Source organism: Trachemys scripta, chromosome 2 (assembly GCF_013100865.1).
Source record: "Trachemys scripta elegans isolate TJP31775 chromosome 2, CAS_Tse_1.0, whole genome shotgun sequence".
NCBI classification, from domain to species: Eukaryota; Metazoa; Chordata; order Testudines; family Emydidae; genus Trachemys; species Trachemys scripta.
The window spans coordinates 271,122,820-271,137,769 of record NC_048299.1 but is presented as its reverse complement, the minus strand read 5'-3'; the positions used below and the strand labels follow the sequence as shown (position 1 = coordinate 271,137,769).

General features: G+C 41.1%; 1 protein-coding gene across 2 annotated transcripts in view; it reads left to right on the top strand.

Annotated features, from left to right (window-relative positions):
- The window catches only part of FAM135B (family with sequence similarity 135 member B), a 348,914-nt gene that overhangs the window by 136,611 nt on the left and 197,353 nt on the right, over positions 1-14,950 (top strand). For both annotated transcript variants that reach the window (XM_034763663.1, XM_034763664.1), the window contains exon 3: positions 2,264-2,343. In XM_034763663.1, coding sequence (XP_034619554.1) covers positions 2,264-2,343 — 80 coding nt within the window. The remainder of the gene's footprint in view (positions 1-2,263; positions 2,344-14,950) is intronic.

Here is a 14,950-nt window from a genome sequence, read left to right as displayed (position 1 = left end):
ACCAATAAATGAAGTACTGGCTTCTCGCCTGCAGGTCTTGCCTATATCTGGTGCCAGGGGCAGCGACAGTATGGACGTGCTATGGGGTCCACGCAGAACCTCAGGGATTTGCCAGGTTCGGGTGGCCGGGCCTGAACCCTTTTCTGCAAGGAGGGTTTGATCAAACCCCACTCTTTGCATGGGGATCTCCGTGAGGGGATCCCATGGAGATTTTTCTCCCCACAAAGCTCTCTCCTGCAGGTTTTAACATGTGTGGGTCTGATCTGGTCTTAAAATCTTTGCTAAGGGTTTAATAAACAGTATCTAAATGCATTAAAGTACTTCCACCAACCTATCTCCACCACAGAATGGAACAAAGGGGCAGGGTGTAGGTTGGGTGGGTAGTTGTAATTGGGGTGGGGCGGGCGTGTGCAATGACGGTTATGTCAAGTTGGGGTTGGCTGGCTTCCTGAAATGTTCATTTCCAGATACTCCTCAAAACATAAAAACACCTCCCCACCCCTCCACACACACAAGTGTAGTAGTTTTGTAAAGCATGTAAATATTATCTGATTGGATTCCAGTGACAAACCTTTTCAATCTAAAATTATCATTATTTACAACTAGAGGCAATAACTGAAGCCAGGGCCCCACTGTGCTAGGCATTGTACATACACATTATAACAGATATAAGAACATAAGAATGGCCATACTGAGTCAGACCAGTGGTCCAACTAGCCCAGTATCCTGTCTTCCAAGAGTAGCCAGTGCTAGATGCTTCACAGAGAATGAACAGACCAGGGCAATTATCAAGTGATCTGTCCCCTGTGGTCCAGTCCCAGCTACTGGCAGTTGTAGATTTAAGGACACCCGGATCATGGGGTTGGACCCCTGACCATCTTGACTTATAGCCATCGATGGGCCTATCCTCTCTCTAATTCTTTATTGAACCCAGTTATACTTTTGGCCTTCACAAGATCCCATGGCAACGAGTCCCACAGGTTGACTGTGCATTGTGTGAAGAAGTATTTCTTTGTTTGTTCCAAACATGCTGTCTATTAATTTCATCGGGTGATGCCTAATTCTTGTCATATGTAAAGGGATAAGTAACACATCCCTATTCACTTTCCTCACACCATTCATGATTTTATGGACCCCTATCATATGTTCCCTTAGCTGTGTCTTTTCTAAGTTGAACAGTCGTACAATACCTGCCCCAAAGAATTCATAATGTAAATAGACCAGGCAAAGAGTAGGAGAAGAAACACAGACACACACACAAGTGAAATGACTCCAAGACACACAGCAGGTTGTGAACAGAACCCGGATATCCTGAATTACATGGCAGGACGCTGTTCATTGGACTATGGTGCCTGTTACTCTTGGCTAATGAAGATTTTTGTTGGGGAATATACCTCTATATTTATATATGAAGGCTGTATGCAGATATATGCAAATTTTTCATAGAGTCCTGCAGTGCCCTTAACTCTCATTCAAGCAAAATTTCCACTGCTGTTTGCTCACGTTCCGTGGCCAGATCTGTCCTGATAGGTGTAACCATAAGCACTGACTCCGTGGGTGCTCCGGGGCTCAAGCACCTACTGAAAAAAATAAGGGGTGCTCAGCACTGCCAAGCCACCAGTCGGGGGCAGGAGCACATACATGGAAACTGGAAGGTGGGAGAGCATCCACTGACAAAAATAAAAGTCAGAGCCTGTGTGTGTAGCCCAAGATTTGGCCCATTGATAGCAAATAACTACAATGCAAGTGGGCCTAGACCTGATAATGCAAATACGTATAGAGTTGCCTTGTTAATAATAATCATAATGTGAATAGAAGCATGTTAACCTGGGGGGGTGAGGGGGGGGGTGGATAATGTACAAACATTTCTTTCGTGTTTTCACTTGTGTTAACTTTTCAATGCATCCTGTTCGATCGTGTTGCATTGCATCATGGACTCTTCTTTTCTCGAAGCAAGCTTTTCTTGTCACAGCTCTTCATATTAAACACATATTGGGTTTAATCCTCCTCTCACGTTGGTGTAAATCAGGACTAATTTCCTTGAAGTCAATGGAATTAAACTTGTATAAAGCTTATGTGAATGAGAGGAGAATCAGGGCCATAATTTTTAACAGTCCAATTCACCTGCTCTCCTTAATATCATAGCTGCATATTTGCTCTCTGAACTAGCGTAAATATCCATTGTGTGTTCTAACTATTTTTCTCATATTGAATGGAGTAGTCATCTGTATAACATCATTTCTTTTTAAAATCCTCTCTCTAGATACTACCAGATACGAGCAGGGTTGAAACTTCCATCCAGGATTCCCCATAGACTGGCTGCAACTATCGTAGAGCAAACAGGTGAGAAATTCATAGGAAAGTGACCTGATGAGAGCTGGGTTCATTTGTTCAGATTGGGGAAAACAGAGTAAGGCCTGGTCTACACTGGGGTGGGGGTTCTGGGTCGATGTAAGATACGCAACTTCAGCTACAGGAATACCGTAACTGAAGTTGGCATATATTATTCCGACTCACCTCCCGTCCTCATGGCGCGGGATCGACGGCCGCGGCGCCCCCGTCGATTCTGCTACCGCCGCTCGCTCCAGTGGAGTTCCGGAGAGCGCATTTGGGAATCGCTATATCTCATCTTAACGAGATGAAATAGATCGCTACCTGCCTATACGGCGGGTAGTCTGGACGTACCCTAAGTGAGAGATCATCCAAGTACAAATCTGGGTTTAGATCCAGATCTGAACTTCTCCTGAAGCTCAGGGGCATTTAGAGACTGTGTTTTGGTTGGGCCTGTTAAAGAGATGGGCTCCAGTTCTCAGGTTTTAGTCTGATCCCAAACCTCATGGTGTGTTTGTGTGAGATGCAGAGCCAGATTCAATAGGGAACCATTTCTAGAGGAAGTGAAAATGTGAATAAAACAACCCTCCGGGCTGCTGCACATAGGAATGAGCAGTTTGTGCTCAAAGACATGAAATGTAAAGTAATGACTGAAAGGAAGTTAAGGTAAACAACCAGAAATTCAGATGTTTCCCTGAATTTCATCTGGGCTTGCTGAATCTCAAAAGGCTGCAAAGTTGGGCTAGGAATGGCGGAATAACAATGAAATCACCTATGTGAAAGCTTCTCTATGGTTTGCTGGATATGGGAATTCTCCATTTCCTGCCTGGAACTATTGGGTAGTGTTCAGCACGTGGCCACGTTGCATTACAGCGGTGATGGCATTTCAGCAGCTGCTAATGGGATGGCTATTGTTTACATAAAATATGACCAAATACACTATGAGGTTTTGGCTGGAGGAAGCTGACCTGGATCTGAGTGCAGAGTGCCAAGCAGCAGGACCTGTACTGCAAGAAGGTTAGTACGGTTCCTCTGCGAGGCATCCTGCAAGGACTCAGGAGAGCCCCTCCCAAAGGGTGGCACTGGCTGGGGAGGGAGCATAGTTTGGGACATGAGGCGTTGATGTCAACAACCCCGCTGCTGCTTCCACCCCCGCAACCCATACGGAGCTCTTGTGGAATTAAAGCTGCCCCTTCCCTGGTGGAACCTCGGGAGGGAAGCAATGGGAACACTCTGTCTTGCCCTCTGTCTCTCTTTAGGGTGTGGCCAGCATAGGAAGGTGCAGCTGGCCATCTGACCTGTAAATGGTGTAGTGCTTTAGGCTCCTTCTGGACAAAGGGACACTAGGTCAGGATAAACAACTATGGTCTAATCCAAAATCCACTGAAGTCATTTGGAATTTTTTCATTAACTCCTGTGGGCTTTAGATTGGGCCCTGTTAGCAGAAGGCTGTGACAGAGGCTGTTTCGAGCACAGCCAAAAGCTAGTAGCTGCACTACATTTTAAATCTAACTTTACCTTCCTGTTATAAAAAGGAATATAATGTAATGCAGTTCTGCATTTTAAACCAAGTGAATGAGCATGTTGTCCAAGAAACGGGTAAAACTACTTCCTTCCTCTCCTGTTTCTTCATTTCATTGACGGTGCGCCTAGCATTTTCTTCCTCCTAACATTTGTACATGCCTGAAAGACAAATGAGGCTGCAATGTTTTCATCGGTCTCAAAAAAACCCCACACTTATAAACAGAAGGCAAAACGTACAGTGGTTACGTCCACGAAAGCTTATGTTCTAATAAATTTGTTAGTCTCTAAGGGGCCACAAGTACTCCTGTTCTTTTTTTAGTGGTTATAGGATTAGCAGCAGACTTGCATGATGCTAATGCAATCCAGGCAGGAGTTTAATAGCTTTACAGGGCTAACATCAAGGCAGGGGGTATTTAAGCTGTTAAGGCTTTAAAAGATTCTTCCTTGGCTAGCTTTGTTAGGGTTTTGTAATTGATTCATAAAGCCTGTGGAAGAGCACCATTTAATGGGGCTGAAGGTTAAGCTAATCAGTTGGACTGCTAGACCGAAATAGAGGTTTTCCTACAGGATGGGGAGCAAGCAGATACCGGACACAGTAGTGGTACACCATACTTTAAATGCTTTTTATTGATTATAAAACAAACCTTCCTTTCTTTACATTTACACCCCAAAAATACTATACCAGAGTTAAAGGTCAGAATGGTTCCGATGGCCAGTCGAAGTTTCTTTTGTTGGATAAGATCATAAGATGCGGGGAGCCGGCAAAACCACATTTATATTCACACGGGACTCTGGATTCATAGATGACATTGATTTGCAGAAATTATGGGCATTTATTTATAGTTCAGTTTTGTCGCATCATCGGTTCTTTGCCTTTGTTTACTAGGCCTTTTACCTGCACAATTGTAAAGAGACAATTTTGGGTGGGCTGCCATGATTTAAGGCGTGCCTTGTCTTTAATGTTTATGCAATTTTACATTAGTCCATTTGGTGTTATTTCCTTGTCTGATGATTTTCGTAATTTTCTCGAAACATAAGATTGTTTTTGCATAAAGAGTTCTAATAGTCCTTAACATTAAGTCCTTGCTTCGGTTGCTAACTTGCAACGCACGCATTCGATGTCAAGCACGTGTCAGTCATACCAGGCCTCAATGACCTATAACATATTACATGGATATATGAATCGCAATGTACATTGATATATATATATATATACATTCCGCCCTCTTGATACATGATTAATGCCATTAATTATTGTATTACTCTATAATTTTGCAAGCAATTTAATTTTATATATTACTTGCTTTAAAACTTTTTGTTGCTTTTTTATTCGGCAGTATGAACATAGCATAATAAAGGTTAACAAAATTAGTAATGCAAATAATATTACAATAGGATGTAGCATTAAATGTAGAAGAGCTGTGACACTGGGAGACCATTTTAAAAAAAAATTATACCAATGAGAAATTACCAATTCTTCCTCTCCCCCCCATTTTAATATTTGACCATTGTGAATCAAAAAATTTGTTTAGCTGAGCAGACTTAGATACATTTTTTGCATATTGCCTGATTTATTTGCTTTTATTAATTATTCTTGTTGTTGTTTCCAATGTATTTTTGAAATTGAAGGGCCAGTTTACATTTTTTGGTTTTTAAACATTTTTTTTAAATAGAGGACCTTGGTAAATCATTTTATTAATAATGACCTTTGTTACATTACATTTACATGACTTAATTGGGCCTTTTTTTGTTATACTTTTTTAAAATACATGTTTTTTAGTGGTTACCACACAGATACACCCATTGCCTAAATTAAACACTTTTGTGCCATTGTTCGCTTGAATGGTTTAAATGACATTTCTTTAGGGACCAAGTTACCCATTTGCTTCATTTTTACGATGTTTTGTTAATTTTATTAATTTCTATATATTTTTTCAATTAAGTGTGTTTCACTTAACTTTATTTGCCATAACATTTTATTAATCATTTTTGGCAACACCCAGGCCATTGCTGCTTTTTTCTTTTTTGTGTTGTGTAACAGTGTTTTTCCTTTTTACTTTCCCCTCAGAGTGGCTTAATTTTAATTAAACTTTATATATATATTTTGTATTATGTAATTTGTTGATTTTATATATGAGGATTTTTGAACCATTTAAAAAGCCATTGCCCATTACTTAACAGATTAACCATTTTTTTAATGTATTGTATTTTATTTTATAAGTTTGCATTTGTAAACATTGTACTGCTAGTACGGTTTTATTGTTAATTTTAGACACCCCAAATAGATTTACATTTAGACATGTTTTTAAGGCTTGGGCTTGTTTTAATTGGAGTTTCACGCTTCTTATTCCTTGTTTCGGTAATGCAACATGTTGTGTTACATGTGTCTGTATAGCCCCTAAAATTTTACCCAAGGCTGACATTTTTGGTAATGTTTTAATATTAAATGAGTTTAAAACTTCAGCTTCAATGTCACCTACGATATATTTTTCTATACCTTTTTTATTTTGTATAGTTCTGTTTTTTTATTGTTGTTGCCATGCTTGTAATAGAGGCAAGGCATATGGCATACACTTTGGATGTTGTGCACTTATGTTTACTTGTGCTTTTTTAAATCAGATTGTTTGATTTACAATAGTTGGGGCTTTGATTACTATTTCCCTCCTATATGGGTGCTCGTCTGCCATGATTCTTGGTGCGATTTTGTTTACCGATATTTGATTAATAAACATAACCCCCCCACACATTTTTAAAAATAATTCCTCCATTAATTTTCCTAAAGCAACTTAATTTTATTATTATGGAAGGATTTGCTATTATACATATTTTTTATAATTTAAGAACCATTGACTTATTTTATTTTACATGAATATTAGCCAATTTTTTTTATTAGGCACATTTAGGGTGACTACATTAAAATTTAAACTTTAAAAGGTACAGTTTAGAATACTTATATTTAGATTGTTTTTATTATAACTAAATTTAAACCTTAAGTGACTTTTTGTTTTAGTATGTACAATTATTTTTATTGCTCTTTGAAATTTTTTGGCTTTGATATTTTCATGTTACATTTTTGCCATTTTTTTCACCATATTTTAAACTTTTTAAAGTTTTTTTTTTTTAAACATTTGGTTTTGTTTGGCCCTGTTTTTTTCATTTTGTTCCACGAATGGTCAAATGTATTATTTCCTTTGATTTATACCTTCGTTTTAGAGGTGCTTCCGTATATATATTCATGTACCCCTAAATGTTTCCAAATATTTAAAAAACATAAAAGCCAAAAACCATATTTTTACCCTTTTTGTATTATGAGGATTTTTCATATTGAAGCCATGGCCTTTATTCCATTGGAATAATGTCCGATGTTTTTGGCCATATTATTTTAAATACTTACAATAAGCTTTTTTATTTTTGCTCGAGCGTTGGTATTTTTTTTTTTAATATAATGCACACAACACTTTTTTTTTTTACTAAGCACAAAATGCAAAGCAAAGCAAAGCAAGCATAAGTAATAAACCAATTACAAAAATTGTAGCACCGTATTTACACTTCAAATCCAAGGTCCGTACAGGATAATTTTTGGTGCAATTGAGCATTTCTTGTCCCGTGTAAGATAAACTAAAAGAGAAAGAAAGGAACGTTATTTAATTTTTAGGCCATAACTTTAATTGTGAGGTGTGGACCCACTTTTGTTTTGTTAATTTGCACTACAGTAGGTGAAATTTTATTTATGATGGAAAATGGTTTAACCCATTTAGACTTCAGGACATGATTTTTTGATGTTAATTTTAAATACATTACTTTATTTTTTATTTTTTATAATGTATTGTTTTTGACACACAGCCGCAACTAGCAGTTCCTGTGTTTTTACTTGCTTTTTCAATGCTGCTATAGTTTTCTGGCACCAACTGTGAGAAATGCTTGTGATTCCACTCTTAGATGCAATTGCCTTTTTTACAGCTTGCCACAACAGCCATACTACGGCCGTTTGCTTTTACTAGCATTAGGCTTGTACAACTGTGCATATTTTTTAAACATGTTTTTTTAAGGTATCCGGTATTACATCTGGTTCCACCAAACCTTCTATCCGAGGGCAAGCCCCAAATGCAATAATTTTCTTCTCTAACAGAGAAGGGGCTTTAACTTTAGTTCACTGGGGTGCCTCTTCCACCCCTTCACTTTTTTTTTAAAACAGTGTTTTAAACATTATTAAACTAACACCACGTGGTATCTCCCCATGTGTGTTGTTTCTTTCTCTCACAAAATTTTTACAAATTTTACAGATAAGGAATTACCGTTATTAGTCTTAAATAAAGACCCCCCCCAACACTGTAAGACCCCCGTCTCGAAATCCGGTACTCCTTAATATCTCTCCCCCCTCCACCTTCTCCACCATTTGTTAGTCCCGCAATAGAGGTCTCGCTACGGGATGGAGAGCAAACAGATACCGGACACAGTGTTGGTATACAATACTCGAAATGGTCTTTATTGATTACAGAACAAACCTTACTCATTTCATATTTACGCCCCAAACATACTATACCAGAGTCCAAAGGTCAGAATGGTCCCAATGGCTAGTCAAGGTTCCTTCCTTCAGGATAAGATCATAGGATGCAGGGAGCTGGCAAAACCACATCTATATCCACACAGGACTCTGGATCAATAACTACTCTGATTTGCAGAAATCATAGGCATCCATTTATAGTTCATGCCATCACATCATCGGTCCTTTGCCTTTGTTTACTAGGCCTTTTACCCGCACAATTTTAAAGAGACAATCCTGGGCGGGCCGCCATGATCCAAGGCATGCCATTTCCTCCAAGTCGTATACAATTTTACATCAGTCCACTTGGTGTTAGTTCCTTTTCTGATAATTTTTCATATTTTTCTTGGAACATAAGATTGTTTTTGGACAAAGAGTTCTAATAGTCCTTAACCTTAAGTCCTTGCTTTGGTTGCTAATTTGCAACGTACGCATTCATGTCAAGCACACATCATTCATACCAGGTATATCTCTCTCTCTCTCCCAACAGGGCATTCCTTTATTCTATTGTCACTGATCTGCCCAAATATATATAGAGATCTTGTGTGGGGGTGGGTGGGTGGGAGAAATTAAAACATTGCAAGTTTTAATAATACACACTATGAAAGAAGCAGCCCTGGCAGCCCAAAGTATTATAAAACCGTGAGTCAGAGCCCCAAAATTCCTGAGATTGACTTTAAAATGTATGGTTGTTTGAATTTGCCTTCTGTTTTATTGAGGCCTTTGCATTCAGATTTTTCAAGGTTTCTCCACAACCATGAGGGCCAGGAACTTTCTCTTTCAAAAAATAAAAGCTGACATTTTCATTTCAGCAGCTGGGATGCTAAGAAAAATAAAAATAGAATGAGACTTGCAATGAAACCATGGGAGGTGACAACACTGAAGGTGGTGAAGAATGAAAGGAATAAGTATTTTCCGTTGCAGAAATAGCATAGCTTTTAGCTCCCAAAACTCTCCATGGAGAAATGAAATCAGGGACCAACCAAACTTGTGAATTTGAGACCAACCCTTGGGACTTCCAGGAAGTTAATGTTAACTTACTCATATAATGTAAATGTTAATATAAATGTACATATATAATGTAAGGCAGTACATATACAGTCCTGTGATTCAGGAAGGAGCAAAACTGGTGATGCTTCCTGTGGTATTTTGTTGCAAACACATCTATTTGGGAAAACCCCCACTGTTGGAAGATGTTGATCACAACATCTGGGCGGAGGGATCACTTGTGATTGTGAAATGACCTGCTGAGATGATCGGCCAGTTCGTTCCGAGAGCCTGGAAGGTACTATGCCTCTAGGTGTAGCGAATGGGCGATGCAGAAGTGCCACAGCTTGAGGGCTTCCCAGCACAGAGGAGAGGAACGAGCACCACCCTGTGTGTTTATATAGAACATCGCTGCCATGTTGTCGGTCAACACAGATACACTTCTGCCTTCCAGATGGGCCTGGAACATCTGGCAAGCAAGGCAGACCACTCTTAGCTCCCTGACGTTGATGTGCAGCGAAAGTTCTGCCTGGAACCAGAGGCCCTCAGTCCTCCTAAGTGCACCCCCCATCCCATTGCCGACGCGTCCGTGACTAGAGACATCAAGGGCTGGGGCCTGGAGAAGGGCACTCCCGCGCACACCACTTGCGAGTTGAGCACCACAGGAGGGACTCAATAACCGGAGGAGGAAGTGTAACAAACTTGTCTAGGTGGTCTCGGGATGGCCTGCACACTGCAAAGACTGGGGTCGAAGTCTCACGTGCTATACTATATACGTACAAGCGGCCATGTGACCGAGCAGTTTTAGGCAACCTTGAGTCATAGTCGTGGGTATCGCGTTAGGACCTCTATGATGGCGCCTAGAGTCAGAAAACAGGACTCCAGAAGGAATGCTTTGGCTTGACCTGAATCTAAGAGAGCTCTGATGGGCTCTATCCTCTGGGTAGTGGTTAAAGTTGATTTCGGCACATTCAGTATTAGCCTGAGCTTTCTGAAAGTCGATCGTATGAGGTTAACGTGCTGTTCCACCTGAGATTTGGTACGGCTCTTGACAAGGCAGTCATCTAGATACAGGAAAAATTGTACATGTCGCCTCTTCAGGAATGCAGCTACAACCGACATGCATTTGGTGAACCCCTGAGGGACCGCCAATAGCCTGAAGGGGAAAACCATGAACTGATAATGGGCATTGTTGACCACAAAGCAGAGAAACTGCATATTGGACAGCAAGATCGATGCATGGAAGTATGCATCTTTGAAGTCGAAGGCGGCGTACCAGTTCCCCAGATCCAGGGAGGGAATAATGGAAGCCAGAGAGATCATGCGTAACTTCAGCTTTTTCATGAATTTGTTGAGGTTCCACAGGTCCAAAATGGGTCTTAACCCACCTTTGGCTTTTGGGATTAGGAAATATCGGGAATAGAAACCCTTTCCCCTGAGAAACTCCTGAGGGACCTCCTCTACTGATCCAGCTTCTGGAAGCGCTTGCTCTTCCTGTATGAGAAATTGCTTGTGAGAAGAGTCCATGACGAGGGATGGGGAAAGGGGGTGAGAGGGAGGAAGGGAACAGAATTGGAGAGAATATTCCAATTCTACCATGTAAGACCCACTGGTTCGAGGTGATCTGGACCCAGGCTTGGTAGAAATGGGATAGATGATTCATGAAACAGGAAGAAGGATCTGGGATTATGACTGGTGCATCACCCCTGGGCGCACCTTCAAAGTTTTGCTTAGGAGCTGAAGACTGCCTCGCCGCGCTCTGTAATCTTTTCTGGGTTGAGAGGGGTAGAAGTGTGGCGGGGGCTAAGGCTTAAAATCCTTTCTTTGTGGGGCTGGCGCATGGAGCCCCAGGGATTTTAATGTTGCTCTTGAGTCTTTGAGACTATGGAGCCTAGAGTCTGTTTGCTCTGCGAACAGACCCAAGCCATTGAAGGGCACATCCTGAATCGTTTGTTGGACCTCATGTGGGAGGCCCAAAACTTGCAGCCACGAGCTCCTTCACATGGCTATAGTGATGGACATCATGTGGATATCCACTGAGTCCAATGCAGCTTTCAAGGAGGTTCTTGCAATAGTCTTGCCCTCCTTGAGGATGCCTCCAAAAGTCGGAGTGAGTGTCAGCTGGGAGTAACTCCTTAAACTTGGACAAAGTGTTCAAAGAGTTACAATTATAGCGGCTGAGGTCCGCTTGTTGATTGGCAGTCTGAAATTGGAGCCCCCCGGTGGTAAAGACCTTATGGCCAAAGAAGTCCAGCTTTTTTGCCTCCTTAAATTTGGATGTAGGACTCTGCTGCCCTTGTCTTTCTTTTGCGTTTGCCACTGCCACAACCAGCGTGCCCAGCTGACGGTGATTGAATAGGTATTCGTACCTCTTGGAGGGTACAAAGTACTTCCTTTCCACACCCTTGGCCGTGGGGGGAATGGAGGCGGGAGTTTGCCATAGGGTCTTGGTGGTTTTCTGGATGGTCTTGATCAAGGGTAAGGCCATTTTTGAAGGACCCACCATGGGATCTGCTTCTTCTGACACCACCTCCGCCTGGAGGCACAGATTTTGTGCTACCCTTCTGTAGCTCTTGGTAGGCTTTATTGTACATAGACGGAAATGCGGCAGATGAGCCCTCTACTGCCTCGTCCGGGGAGGAAAAGGATAATGTCCTTTGTGGCACTGGGTCACTTGACCCTCCAACTTTCAGGGGTCCTCTCATGCTGATATTTCCTGTGTGATGGCAGGGATGGTACTGGCCTTAGTCCCGGTCTTGATGTCAAGCCTCGGTGCCGGGTTGGACGCTGGGCTCTGATCCCTGTGGAGGTTCCCGCACTATGGAGGATGACTGGGAGGACGGACCTGTCTGAGGCGATAGATAGAGATCCGAATCACCCACTGCATGTTTCAGTAACACATACATAGCCAAACTTCATAACTTCACACATGACAATAGCACATACAATCCAACAAGATATTAATGTCTAGCAGATCAAGACTTTTAGGATGATACCTCACAAGGCATACTTTGTACCAAACATATCCTAATTACATGACAGTGGTGAATATTGGGGTGTCCCAGAAGGGACCTCATGAAGTCATCGATTCCAGCCTCCTGCTCTGAGGCAGAACCAAGTAAACCTAAATCATCCCTGGCCGGTGTCTGCCCCGCCTGTTCTTAAAAACCTCCAATGACGGGGATTCCACAGCCTTCCTTGGAAGCTTATTCAGGAGCTTAATTAATCTTATAGTTACAAAGTTTTTCCTAATATCTAACCTGAATCTCCCTTGCTGCAGCTTTAAGCCCCTAACTTCTTGTCCTACCTCCAGTGGACGTGGAGAATAATTGATCACCATCCTCTCTGTAACATCCCTTAAACTATCTGAAGACTTATCAGCCCTTTCCTCACTCAGTCTTTTGTTCTCAAGATTAAACATGCCCTCTTTTTTTCAACCTGTGAGGTTAAATACATTAAAGATTGTGAAGCACTTCCCAAGAAAACTACTATATAAGAAATAGGCATTATTTATTATTAATTATAAGCCCTATTTTTAGACCAGTCCCACCCCCGTACACTGTAGCGGGTTTACTCTGAAGGCTAAGGAGAATTTGTCTGAAGAAAATTGCTCAACCCGTCTTTGAGTTACACACAATTAAATAAATTACTTAGTACTTCTGATTTGTGGCCAATGTTTCTTTGTTTCTGTAGTTTAAAAATGGCTTGTTACCAGCTCTTAAAACTTTCTGCATAGATAAATCCCCTTGAAAACTTTACTGTAGGCTGTAATTGCAGAAAATAGGTTTTAATTGTTTTAAACTGTTGGCTACATTGTACTGTATATTATATGCAGGAATCGTACCTGCCAGGAATAAGGTAGGGCAGACTGAGACAGCATCTATATAAACCAGAGGTGAAGTGCAGCCTGGAGAAAACAGTTGCAACTCCCATAGAAATGTTCTGTCCAAGTTCAGTGGTGATGCAGATTGTGATTTAAATGACATGGCATTAGTAAGAGTGGAATAAAACAGGTGTATGTGGCAAAGCAGTGATTTGGCATTAAATGGGGATGTAGAATGAGCAGTTTGACTTCTGGTAGTGCAAGAAAAGCAAATGCAAGGCCTGTTTCTTTGACCTTGCCTTCTCTAATATGAACACACAGCAACGGGTATATTAAAAACAACAACCAAAAAGACCCTACCAAAATAAGACACTCCATTGCACATGCTTCTCCCCCTGGGGAAAGGATGAGAGAACAAAGAAATGTGTAGTCCCATTGCTTAATGTGCTGCTGGAATGCACTCATCACTGTAGTGTCTGAGTGCTATATAAGAACCTGTCTAGAGTGGAACTAATAAGAGGGTAAGAAAAGGAGACCCCCTCCTGCATTTGTTTATGCCTGCAACAGTTTCAGGATTGCAGTTCCCGTTTATTCCAATGGGAATTGTACCACCTTACACCAATGTTGAAACTGGTCCTTGTAGAACACCATTCTAATGTGAACGATGCTGTTTCATGCCCACTGAATATCAAATCAGTTCAAGTCACACTGATGTTTGTGACTGTCTTGCACCTAGGGCATGATTCAAAGGAGTAACAGGTGAATCAGGCCTCTGATGTGTAAGCTTCTTCACTGGCAACTCTTTCCCCATGTTTTTAATGACTATCAGTTAATATTTGACCAAAACCTCCTTATTACTGTTTAAGAATCTTAAAGCAGCTTTCAGTAAAGGAATTGCATGTTTCTTCCACTTTTGGAGAAAATATTTTGTTGCTAATCCTCTCATGAATCTCAATACAGTCAACACAAGTATTGCACTTCTTTGCTCATTAGAGCAAGAAGAAATAGCACCATGAATTGTGGAATTGTATAAAATTACAGTCATTAGTTTCAATAACAATTTGAAAAGTAATTTCTGCCTCCATTAAGTGAAGATAAATTTATTCTTTTTGAAACATAGAATGGGGAGACATTTAATTTTGAATGAATACATTCTAATTTGTTTTCAGGTCTTATCAAACCCACCTGGAAAAAAAAGGGGAGAGTAGAGTGTTCCAGGTAAATACGCATTATATTTACCGGGCGTGCATCATATCTATATAAAATCTGAAATACTCTAGGAATGAGGTGCACTAGAAGTAATTTCTAGCTATGGTGGGTGTTATGGTAGATAATCAGAAATTCCAAGTACCTGGAGAAGCAGAGGTTGGGAGTTTAGGATCTGAACAAAAAATGCTCCAAATTTTGTTTGAGGTAAGGGAGAAAAAATAGGACAACATAAAAAGAAGAGACTGTAAGAAGGGGAACATAAGAGAAGGTAAAAGCATTCCTTTACTGATTTAAGCACTTTGGAGAGATTTGTGGGCCCATTCTGGGCCGTTTACACTAGGTATAAGGGTCAGAGCAACATAAAGAGGCTCTAAAAGCCTTGTATCTTGCTGAGGGAGGATCTCTCTAATCCAGGCATTGTGGAAGACAGCCATAAGGCTGTCTTTTGAGGACCCCCTTGCAAGCTGGGTGCAGGAGAGGCATGGGGATGTGGGAGTAGGGGAGGCATGGGAGGGCCAGAGCACCGCAGAGAT